This window comes from Prinia subflava, chromosome 8 (assembly GCF_021018805.1).
Source record: "Prinia subflava isolate CZ2003 ecotype Zambia chromosome 8, Cam_Psub_1.2, whole genome shotgun sequence".
Classification (NCBI taxonomy): Eukaryota; Metazoa; Chordata; class Aves; order Passeriformes; family Cisticolidae; genus Prinia; species Prinia subflava.
Window position 1 is genome coordinate 28,780,019 of NC_086254.1, and position 21,971 is coordinate 28,801,989.

Consider the following 21,971-nt stretch of genomic DNA (forward strand, 5'->3'; position numbering starts at 1 on the left):
GGGGCTTTAGGCTGGAGCAGCAGGTCAGCAGCAGTGGGTCACCACATCCATGGAAGACCGTGACATGGATAGGGACATCTTCACCAGACCAGGTTGCTCTGAGCCCCACCCAACCTGGCCTTGAATGCTTCCAGGGATGGAATATCCACGTCACTTACTCTGGGGGGCAAAGCATCTCCTCTCCCCCAGCACCGTTGGTGTCTGCCTTCAGGTAACATGCAACAGGACAAGAGGAAACAATAGTGTCAGGGGAGGTTTAAAACGGGTATTAGGGAAAATGTCTTCACTGAAAGGATGCTCAGACCTTGGAACAGGCAACCCAGGGCAATGGTGGAGTCGCCATTTTTCCTTAGCAGATCCCTGTTTTGCCTCAGACCTACACTTTCCCCAACAGAGCCACGTTTTTACTTGGAATCTGCACTACCAAGTCTGTCTGAATTTGAGAAGGGTTTGGATAAGGCTCTTGTGCACATGGTGTGGCTTTGTGTCCTGTGCATGGCCAGGAGCTGGATTCAGTGATCCTGATGGGTCTCTTCAGCATATTCCATGGGTCAATTCAGCATATTCTATGCTTCTGTGATTATTTTGCTTCAGGGAACCAGCCCAGTGCCCACACCAGCAGCTCCCACTGGGCAGCTGCTCCTGCCACTGGCAAACATGGAGCCATCACCTCCCTTCCCACCCTGTGGGCTGCTCCTGCTTCTGGAATATATGGAGCCATCCTCTCTCCTCGCACTCTGTTTCTGCTTAAAGCAACCACGGCTGATTCTTCCTGCTCAAACGCTGTTTCTGGTGACTCCCACCCCCACTGCCGCCATTGCCCTCACGCCACGGCGCCATCTTGGATCGCTCACCCACCCTGTCAGCCCGCCACATTCCTCTCCCTCACACCGCCATTACCAGCACTATCACACCAAATTTAGTTTCAGGGCTGCAAGACAGAATTTCTTTTGTTTGTGACAAACTTCTGGTAGCAAACACCACGTCGGAAACACTGCGTGGGCGGCAGGTGGCTCCTTCCCTCCCCTCTGCCTGTGCCTCACTGCCCCCTCAGCCGGAGGCTCTGAGGCCAGGCTGGCCCTGGGCTGGGGTGGTGGAACACAACAAAAACCACTCTTTTCTTGCCAAGATATCAATCTAAGGCTTTCTGAGCAGTCCCGGCCACCAGGCTGTGTTACTGCAGGGTGGGGGATGCAGCAGGTCTCTTCACCAGCCCAAACTGCCCCGCCAGGCCGTGTTTTCAAGCTGAAAAAAGCACAAAAGTGGTGGGGTTTGAGCATGGCTGAGCCCAGCGCTGCACAGACCCTGACTAGGACAGGCACTGCTCCAGCTCCCACCTGCTGTTGACCAGCCCAGCCAGGAGCATGTGGGAAATGACAACACTCCCTTAATGCTTCCTCCACAACATGGAGACACTGGAGAAAAGGACTGAAAGAGAAAAAAAATCTTTTTTCTCATTGCAAACCACACTTCCAGGTGTCTCATTAAATCAGACCAAAAAAAATAAAAAGAAAAAACCCACGAAAAAACCCACCAAAAGTATTTGATTTATTGCTATCACAAAGTGCCCAGGGGCTCTGCTGCAGCCCCCTGCTATCGCTGGGGTTCCACCTCCCATGGCAGGACCTCCTCTTCTGGCAGTGTCTTCATCCTCCTGCCATCACCACAATCCCAAACCCTCTATGTGGAACCCTTGCTCTCAGCAGCACCTGCAGACCCCCACCATCTCTGGGGCCCCACTGCCCATGGCAGGACCACCAGGACCAGATGTGCTTCATTTCCTGCCTGGCATCCAGAGTGACCCAAACCCACACTCATCTGACCCACGGCAGAGCCTCTTGAGCACCATCCTCTCGTCACTAAAAATAGATCCAAGTGGTTTAAAAAAAAAAAAAAGCCAACAGAAAAAAGAAGGCGAACAATGTCTGCTTGACCATCAAAAGGCAACCACAGTCATTTCGAGGCAGGAACACCTGAGACGAGGACTTTCGGGTTGTTTTCTCTTTCTGCAGCAGATGGGCTCAGTTTTCTCTGAAACGGATGAAATCTCTCCTTGCCTGAGGTAATGGTATGCGGAGCTCCAGCACTGGGGGCTGCCCCTCTTGTGGGCTTTTTAGGGCTGGAAAGGAGCCAAGGGAACAATGGGTCAGAACCACAATTCAATTTCCTTTTGAACTTGTTACCTGCTTGATTCCTATTTGTGCAGAAAGACACAGATCTCGTGAGCTGAAGCCTGCGTGCTGGCCCCAGCACTCATCTGAGAACTTGGTGGTTCATTGCAGGAGTGGGCTGTGCTGTCAAGGTCACCTCCTGGACCTGCTCTGGGAGAGCAGTGTGTCATAGCCCTCCAGACCTTCAAGACCTGGCATGTCCAGCCCATGGCTCTGCAGGGCACAATCTTGGCCAATTGTTTAGAAAATGCTGAATTTCCATGTATCATAAACAAGGAGGTTTGTCAGGGCTGGCATCAAACACTCTGCTCTGTTAGCAGAGGTAGGTTTTCAAAAATTAATATGGAAATGGTAGTGAAAAATAGAGTATTTTGAAGCTGTTGAATGAGCAGTGTTGTGCACAGCAATCAGCCAATATATCTGACAGGCCATGCATGAAGGTATTTACCCAGTGCCACTGGAAACTTTCTCAGCAGCACCTTAAATCAAACTCATCTCAGCCATCTGCTGCTTAGAGTGATCCTTGGCCAAGCTCACTCATCACAGAGGCATTTAGCAACACCAGAGATATTTAAAAGACTATTTGACCTCAGTGCCTTTGAACAAGGGCATGAGATGACAGGACAAGTGAGAACAGCTCCGAAATGACAGAGGGCAGGGTTAGATTGGACACTGGGAAGAAATTTTTCCTTGTCAGAGTGGCAAAGCCGTGGCACAGGTTGCCCAGAGAAGATGTGGCTGCCCCAAACCTGGAAATGTTCATGGCCAGGTTGGGCAGAGCTTGGGCCAACCTGGGATAGTGGAAGGTGTCCCTGCTCATTGCAGTGAGTCTTCAATTTTCATTTGTTGAATCATAGAATCCCACGAGGAGCTGGAAGGGACTTGAAAACTCATCTTGTTCCAGCTGTGGGGTCTTCCCCCTCCGGTCCAAGAGACACTGCTCCAGATGGGCTTGGATCTCCTTTGACAGGTTCCATATTTTCATGGCAGGCAGGTTTTTCTCCTCTCCCTTTGCCCTCCTCTATTTTACAGCCAAAATGGCTCTTCTGCACACATTGAGGATGAATGAAAGATCGAAATATATTGCTCTCCTCTAGATCTTTCCTCTCAGGGCTGTGCATAGCTGGAGGATCTGCTGGCTGAGGCAGAGTGAAGCCGGATGCAGACAACCCCACAGCCTCTGGTCAGAGCAGGACAGAGCTTTTTCTGGTGGCTCCATTCAGTGAGGCAGCATTTGGGAGACATTTTTTTGGGGTGAAGAAGGGGAAGAAGGATATTCTTGTTGAACTGAGGAGCAGGACCTCTCTATCCCCTGGGGGAACCCAGAGCAGCTGGACTGAGACTGAAGGATGGTCTGCAGTTCCCACAGCCAGGACACCCCTTCTCACCTCTGTCTCCATCTAACAGCACTTTCTCATTTTCAAAAGAGTTGAGAGAACCACTAAAACACAGAGTCCTGTTGGGGTTTCATTTTTTGCCTCTCTTGTCTCCACCACCCTGCCTGTCCAGCGTGTAATGGAAATTTTACCGCAGCCGCTCGGTGAGCAAACAGGAAGCCAGCAGAGAACGTGGCAGCTCGCTGTGGCCCCACTCAGCTCAGCTGGGTGACAAGAAAGGCCATAAAAGACAGCTTGGGGGTGGCAGAGGGAGGAGAGCAGGCCAGAGAGGCCAGGGTTGGCAGCGGTGCAGGGGAGCTGGTCCTGGGCTCACAGGTAAGGCAGGCACTGCCCTGCACCTTCTCTTTCTTCCTTCTGCAAATTATTCCTGATTAATTTTGGAAATATTTTCCACTGTTATTCTGGGGGTCAATTGAGAGGATTCTGCCATACTTTATTCTGTGTACCAAACTTCACCTTGCTAGGAAAAAATTCTAATTGGTTTTTTCCTCCTCTTTTTCATCTTTGCAAGCCCATAGTATAACCTTAACATCTCCCAGAGCTGCTCAGATTTCCAATGGAGGTATTGGAGAAGGTAAAGCTGGGCAGTGGTTCCACAATTCCCTTGTTCCTGTCAGAAAGGTTTTTCTTCCTTTTCTCTGAAGGAAATCCAGAGTCCCTCCATTGAATAGTCTTGGCTGTGTGTGTAGTACTCAGAGATGCATCTGGCTCAGTCCCTACCACAGAAGTGAGAGGGTATTTGGACCCAAACAAAGTATGAAATCCAGAAAGGGGTGGAAAACACATTACAGATTCCTTTGGCTGTGATTTTTGTGACAGCTTTCCAGGCTCGCTCACTTCTTGCATGGAGCTTCTCAGTGGGAAAACCCTTCCCTTCAATTTCATACTAAGTTCATTCATTTTGATTGATAAGCTTTTAATGTTCATTTTTTCCTTCAACTCCCTGAAAGGAGGGTGTAGCGAGGTGGGGTGGTCTCCTCTCCCAGGTAACAAGTGACAGGATGAGAGGAAATAGCCCCAAATTGCACCAGGGAAGGGTTTATTTTGGATATTAGGGAAAATTTCTTCACCAACAGAGTTGTCCAGCAGTGGAACAGGCTGCACAAGGCAGTAGTGGGGTCACCACCCCCAAAGGGATTTAAAAGAAGTGTGGATGTGGCACTTGGGGACATGGTTTGGCCATGCTGAGGGAATGGTTGGGCTTGGTGATCTTAGAAGGCTTTTCCAGCCCTGTTTTGTGATTCCTTGATTCCCTGGGAGCATGCAGGGCATTGTGAGGAGGTTTGGGTGGGTCCCACCGATGACCCCATCATAAACACAGAGCCAAGGGGCTGCTTCTTTGTCATCTCCAAATTCCTCCGAGGCTGGCAGATCTGGGCAAGCAGACGGGGTGAGGCACAAGGCACGTGGCAGGGGGTTTGGCAGCTGCCCCAGCTGAGGGGCACCTCGAGGACTGTCTAACCTGAGAATGGTGAAACATCAGGGTCAATCTCAGGTTCGTCAGCCCATGAGATGCCTTCTCCAGAGCGGGACGGGCAGCGCTGGCCCCCATCAACCCCACCGCTGCCTCCACCCAGCACATGGAGAAGCACAGCAGGGGGACACCAGAGCTTCATCTGCACCCCGGCACAGCTGTTTGTGAGGAAGGGGAAGGGCCAGAGTGGGTGTCAGCCCCCAAGGAGCAAAGGGAGGAAAGCAGCCGGCAAATCCCTGCTGTTCCTCAGGAGAAGCTGCTGGAAGCTCAGCCACACCTTAGTGCTGAAGTTGCCACGGTTGGTGATGCAGCAGCTGCCCTGTGTGAGTTGCTGCTCATGTGACAGGAGGCTCCAGTATCAAAAGTACCTAATTAGGAACCTCTCTGACTGCCACCCGGATCTGTGCCTCCGTGTGCAGTGAGCGCAGTCCAGGGGTGAGTTTGGCATCCCTGAAAGCATCATTAACACAGCTCTCCTCACATTCCTGACTAGAGGAGGAGAGAGTGACAGCCCTAAAAGTGACGATAATGAATCCCCAGGCAGTGCACAGGGCCCATCAGTGCTGGATTTGTCAGTAATTTATGAAGGGAGCAGGGGGCAGGGGGAAAAGTGTATTTTTTATCTTTCAGGGTGAGTTTTCTAAATAAAACACAAGTCCGAGATACACTTGTCAGAATCACTGTCTTTCCTACAATTAAATGACTAATCCTAAAGATAAACAGTGTAAAACATTACCAGCCACAGTGCAGGCCACAGGGGCAAGGGGTGAACTGATCTGCCTCTCTCTGTGCCTGCTGCTGGCCATGCCATTGGCAGTGCAGGAGCAGAAATCTGCCCAGAGCCACGGGCTCACTCTGCTGAGACAAGGCCCAAAGCCCCCTGAGTGAAGCTCTGGGCACCAGCCCCTCCTGCTGCATCTCTCCCTGCCGCAGCCCCTGACCCCTCCAAGTGCTGCTTCTGCAGAGCAGCCCCAGGAGATGGGGTAGAAAGAACTTTTAAGAAAGAGCCAAGCCCCACATGCAGGGGAGCAGCCAAAATTTCTGAGGTGGACCCCCTGGACCTGCCAAGTCCTGGAACGACTTTAAGAAGATTTAAAACCGTGCTGGGAGCCCCCACGAGCAGGCAGACAGCAAAGGAGAGGCAGCTCCATTCCCCATGCTGGGCTCCAGTCACTGGTGGAGCTGCTTTCATCTCCTCATGGGATTTTGGGGTCTATTTGCCCTCAGCCCCCAGCAGGTGTGGGGATGCCCTAGGAGCTGCAGGCAGCGCTCCTGGCAGTGCAGCAGGGCCAGGCTCGGCACTGGTATCGGTGTAGGGGACAGCATGGGGTCACGCATGGGGATGGGGAGAAAAGCAGGCTCAGGTGAAGCACTGGAAATGAGAGAGGATCTCGATGATTCAGTGAAGAGAAAGACTTTAAAACCTCAGAAAGCCAGCAGGAGGCAGCTGCTCCCCCTTCCTGCCCACCCAGTGCTTGCTCTGCTGCTGCTGGGAGTTATTCTGCACCTGAGGGGCTTAGGGCCACCCCCCGGCCTGCCACCCCCCCAGACCTCCTGAGCCCTTTCCAGTGGCCCTCAGAACTCTGCAAAGCCCTTGTTTTTCGTGTGGTTCTTGCCATGGAGGAGGATGGGAGGGGTTATTGCTATTCATCCAAGTTCTACCTAATGTGGGCTGGTTTGTTTTTTCCCCTTCCCTAAAGTTTGTTCCTCAGGAGGGCATTTTAGTTTTAGAGACAGCAATGCTTCTGCAAGGTGGAGGAAGTAATTTTTGAGCTCTGAGGGCCAGGCCATGGAGGCTCCAGCAGGTAGACAGGGAAAGGCAAATTTCCATGAGAAAACCTCACATGGCTCCCTTAGATCCCGGGATGCACTCCCAGGTGTGTCTGTGGTAGGATCAGGCCGGGAGAAGAACATGCCTTTGTGCTGTGTCAAAGGGGGAAAATCGTGCTCCAGAGGCGCATTTTGCTTCTGCAGTGAAGTTTTCATCTGTGCGATAGCAGGAGCGGGATCACTGGGAGGAGCTGGGAGGCAGCCGGGGCTGCGTTCGCCAAACAGCTGCCGAAGGAGCCATCGGGGAAACTTTCCCTGCCACGGGAAACGCTGCGGAGCCCAGGGCCGAGCCCGCACACGCGTGTGTGCCCCGGCGTGCCCCTGTGCCATGGGCACACCTGGCCCCGAGAGAATCGCGGGCTCCATGGGGGTGTCCGGGGCCCAGGTGCCAGGAAACACCACCCGGAGCAATGCGGGAGTGCGGGGCTCGGCTGGCGGCTCCTGCTGCACCCCCAGGCACCCCGTCACACACAGAGGGTCTGCCGTGCACACTCATGAACTCACACAGCCCTCCCATCCTCCCAGCTGTCCCTCACCTCCCGAACCCGCAAACCCGCAACACACAGAGAAACGCCCCTCAAAACCTTTGTGCCCGCTCGCATACACACCCCTGCACGCCCCACACACCCCCAGGGCCCCCAAAACTCCCCCCCACCACACACCAGCCGGACTCACATGCCCATGAACCCGTGTGTCCCTCTCCCAGACTCCCCCCGTGTTCCCCCGACTGTCACTCCCCGGTGCCCCCCGGGCTGTCCCCTCCCGCCCCCCGGTCCCCCCGGCGCTCCCCCCGTTCAGCACCGCGGACAGATCCCGGCCCCGCTCCCATCACGTGGCTCCCCCGCCCCTATATAGCGCGGGGCCGGAGCGGCGCGTCCTGCGGAGCAGCGGAGCCGGCGGAGCGCCCGAGAGCGGTGAGACCCGCACGGGGACCGGACCGACACCCCCGGGGCCCCGGCACAAGGAGGGGGACCCCGAGCCTGGGGGTGTCTGGTCCCGGGGTGGGAGGGGGCGTGTCCCCTCGAAGGGGGTCCCAGGTCCTGGAGGGTCCCGTCCCGCCTGCCGAGGGTGTCCCATGCCCGCGGGGAGACGCGTCCTGGGAGAAGGGGTGTCACGTCCCCGGGTGGGGGATCCTAGCCAGCGCGGGGTCCCGTCCTCAGAAGCGTTCTGTCCAAGGGACGAGGGGTGGGATTCCCATCGGTAGGTGTGGGGATCCTGTCCCGGGGGGCTTCATCCACAGGGAATTTCATCCCTGGGGAGGGGGTCCCCAACAGGGTGAAGCCCCTCCAGTGACCCCTGACCGCAGCGGGGGGATGTGGGGGTCCGGGGTGGGGGGGGGCTGCTCTTGCAGGCTTCTGGCCCCGGAGTGGCTGCGATGCGGGTCAGGATGATTTCAGCTGCCTCCGTCCTCGTCCTGCTCTTCCTGCCCTCGGAGACCTGCTCCCCCCTGCAGTGGCCCCGGGGTCCGTCCCGCAGGCTGACCCTGGCCCCTCAACTCACCTGGGAGCCCTGGATGGGAGCCCCGAGACCGCCGGTCCCTGCCACGGATCCCCTGCCCCAAAGACTGTGCCAGTTCCATGGGGCAGAGCCCACCCCGGCCCGAGCCCGGCGGGCGCTGCAAACCGGCAAGAGGCGAGACGGAAAACCCAACTCGCTGGATCTCACCTTCCACCTCCTGCGCGAGTTCCTGGAAATGTCCCGGGAGGAGAGACTGGCCCAGAAGGCGCTCAGCAATAAGCTCTTGCTGCAGAGTATAGGGAAATGAGGGAGGGTCGTTGGAGGTGGGGGAATGAAGGAGACCGACCCCGTAACAAGACACCACGGCAGAGCGGAGAACGGGGGGATGCTGTGGGCTGCAGCCGTGCCCAGGGAGTCCCCACCCTGCCTGGCAGTGTTCCTGTCGCTGCGTCCCGCGTGTCACTGTTGTGCATTAAAGTCACAGTCGTACCTGCCCTGCTGCTGTGCTCTTATGCTTCCCCGCTGTCACAAACCTGTGGACCCGAACCAGGTCTCCCCAAAAACACCAGAGCAATCCCAGATGCGTCCTTGGGTGAAAAACATCCGCATAAAGAGCTCTGAGCAGGTAGTGCCACCCCGGCTGGAAGCTGCACCCTGAGACCCAACCAGGGCTTCTCCAGTATCCCTGTGAATGGCTCCAAAACCTGCTGCTTCCTAACTTTACGGCAAGTCTGCACCTTTTTGTGTCACAGCTGGGGATTTGGGACGAGGTTTAGTGACACCTAAGCTTGGCCCTTCTTGGAGGAAGATGAGCATCTGTGTGTAACATTGGCAGCAAGAGCATTGCAGCCCCCCCAGAGGTGCCCCCCTCCCCAAGCTGGGCCCTTTCTGGGGCACGGAACCCCCCTCACCTCCATCCCCCTCCTGCAATCACAGCCCTGAGCTCAGAGCAGCCATTCCCACCCCAAGCTGTGCACAGTCCACTGCCAGGCTTGGCAGGGCTGAAGTGGGTTTGGGAAGGCCCCCAGGCATTGACAGTGGTGGAAAGAGGAACATCGTCCCAGGGCCCTGCACTCTGCAGACTGGAAGGGGTCAACATCCTTCCCCAGGGCAGCTCAGCCATCCCAGCCTTGGGTTATTGACACAGGGATGGGCACAGGGCTGGACAGGACCTCTGGCACCCTGAGGAGATCAGAGGGGACAGTGAGGAAGCAGAGACTTGTGGGGCTGGGACAGAAATCACAGTAAAGATCAGACCATGCCAAGACAGGAGTGCAGGGGAGTGCTGAGGATCACATGCCCGAGTTGAGCTTGGTCTCAGCTTTGAACCCAATCTGGCCTGACCCTGCACTCCACTCCTGCCTCTCCAGAGGGTCTGCTCAGCCCCAGCAGCTTCGGTGTTGCCTGGGCAACATGGGCCGGGACACCTCCCTCTAGATCGGGTTGCTCAAAGCCCTGTCCAACCTGACAACCCCGAGTTAAAACACGATTTTGTGCCTACCTCCACCAAATGCGGAACTCACCTTTCTAAAATGAATAATCCCAGAGTCAGAACAGTCGCTGGTGGCTGCAGCAGGGAGAGCCCCGGAGTCACCACGGGCCTGGGGCAGGACAGATCTGTCCTGCCTTGGTCCCCACCTTGGCTTGGATCAGTCTCATGGCACCTTCAGCACATCTTCCACTCATCTTCGTTCTCTCCACCAGCAACACCAGGAGCAAACCCTGTGCCAATAACCGGAGTTTCTCCAGAAAATGGTATTTTTATTGCAGAGACAGCCTCTGTTGCCTCCCTCAGCCCTGCATACAATTCCCACCCCACCAACAACTCTAACCCGCATTTACACCCCAAATATCTGCCAGGGTCCAGCATCCCATGAAGATCTTTGGACTTTAAGGCTCAAAACCAGCCCACACCCCATGGTGGGTGCAGGAGGGCTACAGGGGAGGGGCTGAAATTCCTGCCCCAGGGACCCTGCACCCAGTGCCCATCCCAAGGATGGGTGACCTCTCCCACCTCCCACTTCTCAGCCAGCCTCACCCTGTCCCACAGCCCCTCCCTTCCGTGCCGAGTTCCAGCGTGCAAATAAAGAAAGAAAAACCTGATGGGCATTTCTGCATTGAAAACATTTATTTTACAACAGTGGTTTCCGATAACTTAGCAATCTTTATTTTAGTTTATATTTGGACATACAAGACACAAATTACCATGCTAAAACAGAAAATAATTCTTTCTGCCGTCGCTGCGGGTATGTACAGGAGCTCAGTAGTATCGAGTGTTACAATCCACAAAGTTCAGACAGCCACGTCTACTTACAGACAACTCAAAGTATGGTCCTTTAGTAACATAACAAAATAGATATATGTCTATATTATAATTGCTTCTCAGATGCGTTTATACTTCGATTGTGGTGGGTTTGGTTTGGTTTTTTTACTATTTTTTTCTTTTTTAAAGATGGGCTCCCTCTATCCCCCACCCCCGCCCGAGTTGAAGTGCAGTACAAATGCAGGCGCGTCTCTCCCGGCATCCTCAGCTCCCTCTGGCTCCATAAAGGGGCCAGGAAACCAAATCCCATGAGGAATTACACAGTTCAGGGCCCTGCTCACATGCAAAATGAACATAAACCGCCTGGGATGTCAGCAGTGACACCAACCAACCCATCCACACCCCGCCCCAGCGAGGCAGGCAACGGTAGGATGAGAGGGAGGAAGGAATGACAGCGATCAGCTCAGCATCCAGCGAGGAAACAGCGTGTCTGGAATTGGCAAACTTGGAGTTCATCAGCCGTGATGGTCACAAACAGAACTTCAGCAGTAAAAATCTCCCCAGTATTCCCCCATTTCTGCCGTGAAGCAGGAACCTCTGGTGTGCTGCGTGTCAGGAACAGCCCCTGGCAGGAACAGGCTGAGGAGGAGGACGGTGGTGGCTCTATCCAGCATGGCTAGAGGGGACACAGGCATCAGCCACAACCGTTGTGCCTTCACATGGATCACTGCCAGCTTCACGTGTAGGAATTTCAGCAATTCCAAGTCCTTATGGAACCAACGTGCAAGGGGAGGGGCAGTGCCCGGCCGTGCAAACACCATGCTGCTCATGAGGAAACCCCCTGAGCAGGAGCTGCTTCTCCCACTCCTAGGGCCCATTTATTTATACAACAGGCTCCCTCAACACGTCCTCACCAGTCCCTCAACCCCACAGGTTGGGTTTGGGTTTTCCTGCAGCTGAGAGCAAAGAAACACAACTGTGGCCACACAAAGCTCACACCTTCCCTGTCTGGCTGAGTTCAGAGCACTACTTGGAGCCAAACCTCACATTTTTACCACCAAAGAAAAACCCAAGGTGCACACCTGTTGTATAAATATATACATATGTGCATATATACATACATACACACACGTGATGCTGCAGCCCACGCCCTCAGCATGGGGTGGACCTTGCTCTGTGAGCTCACCCAGCCCCGCTCCAGGGAGTCCAGTGTGGTGAAAACTAGGGAAAAAAACCCAAATCCATGTGTTCTATCACAGCTCCAGTGATGAGCACATCAACCACATCTGAACACCCCATATGCCAGCTGCACAAGTTCCAGTCACTCCAGAGCTGCCCCTGTGCCTTCTCCAGGTCTCCCTTCTCTCCTAAGGAAGGCTGGAGCAGGCAGAGCTCCATTCCAGCCAGAGGAGCTGGGACAAGGGGCAGCTCATGGAATTCAAGTAGATTGTTAAATTTTTGGAATGGTTTGACAAGCAACTGCTCACAGACTGCAAGAGAACACCCACAGGGCTGGGAGAGGGAGCACAGAAGACAATGGCACTCAGGAATGAACAGCCAGTTTATATAAGAGCTTCCTCTATACATATACATACATATATATATATATAACCACCAGAAATTCCCAGCATCTATCCTTTTAACACCAAAATGAACTGTGCATGTAACATTGGCATAATGAAAGTTCGTCCTCCAGATTTGTGGCATTTGGCTTGTGCAAACATCAGCCAGCTTCCCTCCCGCGGCTTCTCCTCGTAAAGGAAGTGTCTTCTTGGAAGAACACGGGAATTGCAGTCTTGCTGAGTCCCAGACAGTCCCACTAAGCTTCCAAAGGCAGCTCGTGGAGGGGACCGTGGATCTTGCGGGAGCTGAACACTGACAAATTTCCTGCCACCTGGTGAGCTACTGGCTACAATTCTTTCGAGAGATTTTAAGCAGCTGTTGGTGCAATGAAACACTACAAACTAGATGATCTCCACTAGAATACAGAGAAGCAGCACCAGATGCTGAAGCATGTGAAGTTTATATTGACCTGACACTATAAACTATAACTGGGGGGTTACGGTTCCGTGCTCCAAGATTAATGCATTTAAACACCTTTTGGAATTACTGACACGTGGTGGGGGCTGAAAACTGCCCTCACCACCCTGCCAGAGTGACCTGTTAGACATGATGCCAAGATACTGGTACACTGGGTACAAAAAACCTGCAGCATAAATTTCCTAAATTATCCAGAACCAACAAAAACATCAAAGGGCACCACAGGAAGGGCACAAAGTAGCTGAGAGAAGCAGGTGCCTCTCTCAAGGAGCGTGGGTGGTACAAATGCTCTGGAACAGCCCCTCAGAGTGCATTGGTGTCCCCCCACACAACTAAACTGCCTCACAGATGGGACACAAACAGTTCTTCTGTCAGGCTCCTGCCCTGGTTACACCTGTGTGAGGTGTTTACAGGCTGACAGGAAGGGTTTGGAGAGCTGCACTCCCCTGACCGCAGCCCTGCTGCAGGACTGGGTGTTCTGTGCCAAGCCCAAGCCTTCCTCCTCCGTTCTGCCCCTCCAAACCTCCAAGAGGATCTCACTTTAAGAACACTAGGAGTGCTAATATCTAAAGCAGTTTAAAAAGATTACAAATCTAAAAAGAAGACTAAAAAGGGAACATGGCTCTAAAACATCACTGCATTGGACCAGCAAAAAACGACACCCTATGGGACGCCACTGAGGTCTTACATAAATTTATATACAGATAAATATTTAAGAATTTCCTACAAAAATCACTAACAAAATGAGACTGGCATTTAAGGGCAATGCCCCTTCAGTACAGTGTGTTTAGGATGTCCCCATCCCTAGGGAGGATGGGCAGGACAGATCCAACACCTCCTTTTCCAGCAGCTCCATGCACCAGGAGGGACAGCTGGCACCTGAGAGCTCTTGGCAGCAGCTTTCCCTCCTCACCTAAGCTGGGAATGGCTCTCCATGCACCACAGGGATGAATAAGTATCCTGAACACCAGCTCTCCAGATGGGATTCACCCCAATGGAGCTATAAGTGCTAAGGAAATCACTGCTGCAGAGGCTGGAGGAGCTGGTGGAGGCGGCCGAATGACTGGAACGGAGGACTCAGGCAACTTGTACAAATGATACAACTTTAAAGAAACAAATAAATAAATAAAATCCAAGTTCAAGTTTTAATTCTGGCAACACGCTGGACAGAGATGGACAGTGCTCAGGTTTGATTTTGGAGGGAAACATTCAGCACTAAGCCAGGTCAGGCTGCAGCACTGGGATGCTGCAGCTCCCCTCGCCCAAGCCCAGAATTCCTGTCTGAGCTTCTCTGCCAGATTTTAAACCATTATTCCCAATAGAACTTTGCATTTACTATGATTCTACTTGGCCATTATGAAGTGCAACTTGTGTTAGAGCCCGGGTACCTTCCCTCCAAGAGGAGAAAAGTGGGCAATAATGTACTTATGTGCCATGATATGGTTTTGGCTTTAAAGAATGAATGTTTAAATCACTTCCTTACATAGTTCAAGAAGAACTTCACTAATACACAATGATCCTAAATTCACAGATTAGGCAGTAACATGGGCAAACTTGAAACAGCTTCAAAAAACATGAATATTCCTCTAGAATTGTTTTCCCATCATTCCCTGTAACTGAGATCTCGGAATGGTTTCCCTTGGAGCATCTAACATCACTCTGGCATGTAACAGACCAATTTCCTGTTCACACACCACCCACAGACAGAACCGACAGAAAAGCAGTCTCTCTCCAAACTCATCCCTTGCTAAGCAAAGAACTAAAACTGCAAACTTATCCTGGATGTCATCTTTCCCCACAGATAACTGTTCTGCTTCTGGTCCTCATGTGCTGCCCACACTTCAGTTCCCTTGTCAGGAGCCTGTGGAGTGACTCCAGGTGTGCCACACACCCTGGAGCCACAACTTCCCACCAGCCCCCTACTTCTGTGGAAACAGCCCAGAGAGGATAAGAAATAAGAGTATTATTCCAAATTAACAGTGACAACTCCAGGCCCTAGCACTGGAGGCAAAGCTGCTTTTCAGAGCAACACCAAACAACCATCTCCACTGAGATGAACACAGGGACAGGGAATGGAACAGCTCCCAGGGAACAGCCCCCTCCTCATTCACTGACTTGCTCCAATTAGCCATGCTCATTTACAAAGCCAAAAGACCTCAATACCTTTTGTTTTTTTTAACCAAGAACACAATTTGCAGATATAGGCAATTTTAACCAGTGAATGTGGAGAGGACAAAGCCTGCACATGTCCCACCATATTCCAGAGTGCAATTCTACACCAAGAACAGGCTTCAGGCAAAATCTACAGGGACAGACAAAATTATATTGGGTTTAAGCCTAAAAATGGCTTTTTGTCCCAAGGGGTCAAAGAAAGACATTAACTAAATAAGGACCTCAAGCCAAATCATACACAAATGTCCTCAAGGTCATCCAACTCAGGAAAAGTCAAAAGTATCTTGCACTAAATCGCCACATTTCAGGTCTGTAAGGACTATGGGCAAAGAAGAAATGACTTAAGGATTGTGCTGCTGAAATTGAGCCATTAATTTAAAGTAACAGATTTGGGGGGAATTTTGGGGGCTGGATGTGGTACTAAAATCATGCTGATCCGCAGCAAGCTCCCATGCAGGCAAATATGTGCTTGTACCAACAGCCACAGCAAAGTCTGGGTGTGCAAACACTCCTCACTGAGCACTGAAACCATGCGGAGAACATGTTCTCCTACCCAGCACGTTTAGCATGGTTTCATGGCAGATTTCACGTGCTCTATCCTTGTTGCTCATGCAAACACAGCAGGAAAATATATTCAGAACAGTTCTCTGGGTCCCTGCCCTTTCCTGGTGGTCTTTGTGCAGAGCAATGGATCTTTGCTCTGCCCCAAAGCACCACCTGGAGCTGGTGAGGGAGCAGCAGACACAGGGGAAGGTGCCAAGAGCCCCTCCACAGAAAGAGGGGACAGATAAGAGAGATGGGGGTACAAGGGACAGTAGAGGCATTGTGATATAAAACTGTAATGATCAAAATTAACCAGGCTGTAATTAACCACTGAAAGTGCCAAGTGTGGGTTCTCTGGAGCTGTTCTAGGTCTGACTCTGGATCACCTAAAGTAGGACTATTGACAACAAAATACACCAGCAATTCAGCAGCTGCCTAAAATGCCTTTTTAACAGTTAAACCTCAGTAAACCGACAGTTTCTAGAACAGATTTCAGACTTGATTTAGTTTCAAAATAGTACAGGAAACTTTTCAGTGGTTTCCACATAGTTGTTCCAAGGAAAAGAGAAACACTGGTGTAAACAAATCTAAATGCAAGACTGTGCAAATCATACAATATAAACACAAAGAAAGGTGGTTTGTTCTTAAAAATCTATTAAAGTACTCCACAAAGATGTCCATGAGAAAATTAAAGGGTTAGTAGTGTATTATAAAAGCTTTAAAAAAAGATATGTAATACTCCATTTGCCTATTAAAAGTCTCAAATTATTAGAACAAATTTTTAAACACCAATTGTTTTTGAACATTTCTGCTGTTGGCTACTGTCTGCATTTGACTCATTTGCTCAGTGAGAGCCAGTTAACCAGTTTCACTTTAAGATTCTCATGCATTCAGAAACAAAGCTGCACTATTTGGTCTTTAGCATTACAGGAAAACAACTGAACTCAAATCAAAACAGAATTGTGCTTGGAGTTTAAATCCCACTGCCACCACCACAGGAGCCCATTCCCAGTTGATTTTGGTTCCATTGTCACTGGAGATCGCCTCATACACAATGAGCTGTTCAATTCACTGTTCAAAGATTGGCAACTCTCCCTTTTTATTTTTCAAGGTAGATTTATTTAAGCTGAAAACCAGCATTAGAGAGGACTCCAGCTCTGCAGGACTGGCATTTTTTGGTTCTTGGCTTTGTAAACTTGCTTAGATAATAACGCAGGAATAGAAGGAGGAATGAAAGAATTGGTTTGTTGCACTCATATGAAAATCCTCAACTTCTAAAGGTCTTCGACAGCTCAGCTGTACAGAAGAACTGTGGCTTCTGTGACACTTTTTAAATCTCATTTTTAGGCCAGTACTGCTGCTTAAAATGCAGAATGTCTCCATCGCACTGATATTGTGACAACTCAATACGTTACACCACAGACATTTAACATAACTCCATACATGCTATAAAAAAAAAAACCAAAACAAAACAGGAGAAAAAAAACAAAGAAAGGAAACAAATAAGACCGTAGCTAAACTGCTTTAAATACTGCATGCTACAGCACTTCACGTATCCTCGAGATACGACACTGAAAGGTGACAAAAGGCTGAAGGGATTACAAAATAATTTCGGCAGGTTGGAAAGCTGCCTTCTTACTGTGGCAGAATTATTCCCCCTCCCCGTTCTCTACTTCTAATGTTCATGATTCTAGTGTTGAGTTGGCCATGTATTTTTTTTTTTTAAATCCATTCTAATGACAGTGTTTCCTTAACTTAATTAAATCCATCAGTGTGGTAGCTGGGGTGAGAGTCAGCTGTGAGCTGGGTTGTCTCTGTGGCTGATGCTGGCTGTATCACAATAGGTGCGTCTGAGGCCTCTGAAAAGTGAAGACAAAAGGCTTAGCACAGCAAGGAAAAAACACAGCACTGGATGTTTTGGTAAGCACAAGTCACATCTCCCTACAACCCTCTGATAAAACCATTTTACACTCATTTAGGAGCATGACATTAATTAATTCCCTGATTTTCAGTGTGCACACAACAGTATTCACCTCAGCTCCACATGTAGAATGTTTATTACATTTCCTTCTTCCTGTAAAAGCAGCTGATCCTCACCCACCACGCAGCAGTGCCCATTAAAAATGTCATCAGAGCATACACAAGGCTCTACACCTTCAACCTTTGGGTACAAGAAACCTTTTCTGCAATCCCACAGGGCTGTCTATACGTTACCCTAGGATGTGGAAGGAACATAACGATGGTCACTGACTGCTCTGAAGCTGATCCCACCAGGTTCAATGAAGACACAAACATTCCCTGCTCACCATCCACAGCCCAGGACCTGATTTCTCCTCAACCAGCTCACTGAGCATCTGGCAGGGACTGATATTCATCCTAGAGAGCTCACAGTGTTTCACCTACCCCTTTCATCTGACTGCAACTGTGCCTCCAAGTCCTCTGGAGAGACGTAGAATTCCTGCTCTTCGCCTTCGGGAGGTTTGGGTTTACACTTCCCACAGCAACAATTACAGCAGCAGCACAGACAGCAGCAGCAGTAGCAGCCTGTGATGAGCCCACAGAACACAAACAAGGCCTGCAGAGGACAGAAAACACAGAAATAGTCATAACCTGTGTCTACTGTGCCACGACCACAGAGTTTGTGAGACTTGGATACAGAATCAGAGAGCAAAACCACAGCAGTGCAGAAGCAGAAGTCAGTAGCTACAGCTTTGTACTTTATCACTGAGAAATAATTCCAATTATGTGCAAAAGTGGCTAGGGCTCTCCATATTTTACACTGAGGTGAATGCTGCCAGCCTGGTTTGCTCAGATAATTTCTACAATTTAAGTTAAGTGGACTATTTTGCTGCATCTGGAAGAAGGTACAGGTCTAATAAGCACATCTGTACTAAAATCCAGGGGTACAAAAGTTCAGGACAGGCTGTAACTCGCATAAATAACCCTGGAAAAGACTAAGCTGTACCAGCTGAGGCACAGGCCATGATGTACCTGCAGCAGGGACTTGGAGCAGCCCAAGGCTGTGGGCATGGCTGAGGATTGATGCTCCCAGTATGTGAGCACAGCAGCTCCATGCAAGCCAGGTCTGCCAGGTGCTTATCACAGTGACAATGGGCTAAAGTAAAGTCTTCCTATAGGCCACTGCACAATTGTTGGAAAAAAATAATTTTACAGATAGCAAACCAGCATGGTCATGTAATTATTGTCTTCCTTAGGGGAATCAAGAGGTGGAGGCAATGCTGGCAAAGGGTACAAAAATGGACCCACGCAATGAAATGTAAGGAGATTTTCTGTGAGTTCACAGTCAGGATTCATTCTGCAAAATTACTGACCAGATATTGCCAGAGAACACCCTCCAAATTCTCATCTCTCCTACATCCACTACAAGAGCTTCAATTAGTAACCCAGGTCTTGCTTATTAGACCTGTATCACTCGAATTTCCTAGAAAAATACTTCTGAAGTCAACATCACAGTACAGTAAAAGAAGGTTAATTAACCCAGGGTCAGAAATTCAGCAATTTCCAAAGGTAAAACCAAGAACAGTTATCAAATGGAGCTCTCTAAGAGTTTCCAATACCAATCCAAAATAACTCCTGTGCCCTTTTATTTACCTTTGCCCACCAGCTGGACAGCACGAAGTATGTGTTCACATTTTCTTCACCAAACTGCTCTGCTACATAGAGCCCCAGAGACCCATACTTATCGTAAATGTTCCGCTTTGTGGCATCGGTCAATATTGCGTGGGCATTATTGATCTCTTTAAATTTTTCTGCTGCTTCTGGATTATCAGGGTTTTTATCAGGATGATATTTCAATGCCAGTTTCCTGCAGAAAGAAAAAAGAGAATAAAACCTGGGGTTTGGCTTCCTGTTTTTTTGATTTCTTTTTTTTCTAATTCCGTAGCCTGCTGCTCAAGGGAGACTTTCAAGTTCCAACTGTTTTCCTTCATCTCTGATTCAATTTCCCTGATGATTCTTCCTTAGATGATAATAAAAGGCTACAGCAGTGTCTAGCTTAGTTCACAGGATTGACTTCAGACTGTTGGATTTGACCCTCAGAAATCCACTGGAAAAAAATAAAGAGACATTGAATAAAAATAGGCTTGGGGTTTTTTTTATCCTCAGCTCCAGCAATTTCCACCAGTAAGTTTTGCTCTTGCTACAGCAAAGACACACCACAAGTCTAAGGTATAGCACCAAAGAGTAAATAAAAGCAAGCAAGTTGCCACAGCTGCTTGAAGAGTGTCTGAACTGCTGCTTCTGCAATGTCTGAACATAAAAATAGAACAGACGATCACTTGTGGTTAATTCACCAATTCCTGTGCAGGAACAAAGTACTTTTCAGTTCAAGCTTTGCTAGAATAGAAAACACTTCTGAGTTTCGAGTTATCAGGAAATCACAACGTACCTCCTCTAATCAGGCCAGATCTCTTACAACTAACAAAAAAAAATCAGATAAAGCATTGATAAATGTGCTAGTTCTCACATGGCCCATGCTATTTACAGACATCAGTAGAAATAACTGGCTGAACACCTCCTTATGAAGAGAAAATACGTGCTCCCAAGTAGAAAAATGACACGGAGCCACATGCTGGCAGTTCTCCCTCACCACAAAAGGTACTTGTCCTTCTGCAGAAAATGACCACAAAGTCACGTATATGAGAAACACAGGAGGAGTCTGCAGACAATTACATGTCAGCTTTGCAGTGGGGAAATGTTTAGACAAACATAAAACAAACATGTGTGCAAGCACTTGGATGTGCCTGCAAGTATCTCAGAGCATTTAAGAACCAGCCTGAGTGTGCCCTTGGGACACTTCACTCTGCATGAAGCTGCTCCAGTAAATCATGTCCACGGCTGCCACTTGTGCCCCAGCCTCAGGGAGGGCTGAAATAATCACAGGGAAGTTTTATAAACCTGGAAAGGGCTTAGTCAGGCTGCAATAATTAAATATTTTTATTTCCTATTTCCTACACGTACACAAACGCCACAGCCTCCAGGCCAGCAAAAGATGTTCAGACTGAAAAGGATAAAGGAGCAGCAGAGGAAATAAGATGAGCTCAAGGTTCAGATAAGTGTGAAGCAGCTACATTTCACCCCAGGATCTCATGGGGTTGTTCCTCCAAAGGAAAAACTCACAGTATTTCCCCCAGGAAAGTAAAATTATTTTCCAGTTGCTTGAAAATAAACTATTCGAATTTCCACTTAAAGCTTTTAGGAAGATAAAGCAAGTTTTTGAGAATCTGTGGACCTGGTTCATTCCTAGACTTCACCACGTAGTTGCCATCAGTATGTAACTTTGGAAGGGAAAACCTTTGGTAAAAGTTAAAGACTAAAGGAAAACAATTTTGACAGTGAGTATCCTCATGGAAAGATGATGCTGACCCCTAGTGTAATCCAAACACATTGCACTGGTCACAGCAGCAACTGCCTTTAAGCAGATTTAGGGGCAATGTGGAAAGGAAGATGTCATAAGACTCTTTTTTGTAGTTTTTATTTGGTTAGTATGAAGCCAATTCATGTGTCCAACTCTTAAGGAAAGAGACACAGAAAAAAAAATCGTCTTCTAAACTAACTCCACAAAGTATAAGTAACTCCACAAAGAATAAGAAATCTTGAACAAAATCCCAGGAAAAAGTAATCACTGATGTTCTGTTTTCATCCTTATTTGTATCTTTAATCTCCATCTCCCTGTGCCAGAAGTGGAAATGATGGACAGCAGGGCAGTTCTGCACCTCTGTGGTACCCCTAAGACAGACACAAGGCTGTATAACAGGAAGAGTTTAACTCTGATCACAGTCTTAAAATTCTGCTCAAATTTAGGCAAGGACCTTTCAGAATGATACTGTGCATTTGAGGATTTAACTTACTAGATACAAGATGGAAAAATTTAAAGCCTAGGCATGTTTTCACACCCCATTTTGCAAGAAGCAACCACATTTTCACCTGCTTTTCCCACATATTTTCCTTGCAAAAGGTCTAAATAAACCAACTGAGGTTCCTACATAAATTAACCATTTGCTGAACACTGAATTAAAGCCATTTGTGCTACTGGGACAGGTGTAAAACTCGAAGCTTTACCTGTAAGACTTTTTGATATCATCTGAAGTGGCATTTTTGTCCAGCCCCAGCACGTGGTATAACGACTCCCCAGAGGTAGAGAGCGAGCGTTGCCTCTGGTCTGCCATCTTGAGCTAACCTGAGGAGAGAACTGGCCCCTGCAAAAAAATAAAGATTAAGAAATACTTAAGCAAAGGAAACAACAGACGTCTTGAAGTAAATCGTCCTCAAAAACTGAGTCTACACGTCAAGATTCAGCTTTTATAAAATATGCTTCGAAAGGTTCTTTACACAGGAAGGTAAAAAGTTATAAAATTCAGTGAATTATCAGTGAAAACAACTATTACATTGTTGGCACAACACCAGCCACCCTGAATCCCCACTGTATCTACTCAACTCTTCTTTCCAAAAATCCCAAATCAAAAACTGAGGTGCAGCTATAGCTATGTACTGCATAACACATCTCTCAAGTCACTTCATCTCCTTCCTTAGTCTTAAGTTAATTTATTTGTGATAATACCCATAAAAACAACATGGCAACAGAGAAGTTGCTGTTCAGTTGA

General features: G+C 49.2%; 2 protein-coding genes across 3 annotated transcripts in view; one reads left to right on the plus strand and one right to left on the minus strand.

The window, feature by feature from the left end:
* The first annotated feature begins 7,282 nt into the window (after positions 1–7,282).
* On the plus strand, positions 7,283–8,806 carry LOC134554375 (uncharacterized). Its single transcript, XM_063404920.1, has 3 exons — positions 7,283–7,290; positions 7,579–7,786; positions 8,224–8,806. The coding sequence occupies exons 1-3, from the start codon at positions 7,283–7,285 to the stop codon at positions 8,635–8,637; spliced, it is 630 nt and encodes a 209-aa protein (XP_063260990.1). The 3' UTR covers positions 8,638–8,806.
* Positions 8,807–10,435: 1,629 nt separating this feature from the next.
* DNAJC5 (DnaJ heat shock protein family (Hsp40) member C5) overlaps positions 10,436–21,971 on the minus strand; it is a 30,650-nt gene continuing 19,114 nt past the window's right edge. For both annotated transcript variants that reach the window (XM_063404352.1, XM_063404353.1), the window contains exons 3-6: positions 21,430–21,566; positions 18,961–19,174; positions 17,752–17,923; positions 10,436–17,207 (exon numbers count right to left, since the gene is read on the minus strand). In XM_063404352.1, coding sequence (XP_063260422.1) covers positions 17,104–17,207; positions 17,752–17,923; positions 18,961–19,174; positions 21,430–21,536 — 597 coding nt within the window. In that variant the 5' untranslated portion in view covers positions 21,537–21,566 and the 3' untranslated portion in view covers positions 10,436–17,103. The remainder of the gene's footprint in view (positions 17,208–17,751; positions 17,924–18,960; positions 19,175–21,429; positions 21,567–21,971) is intronic.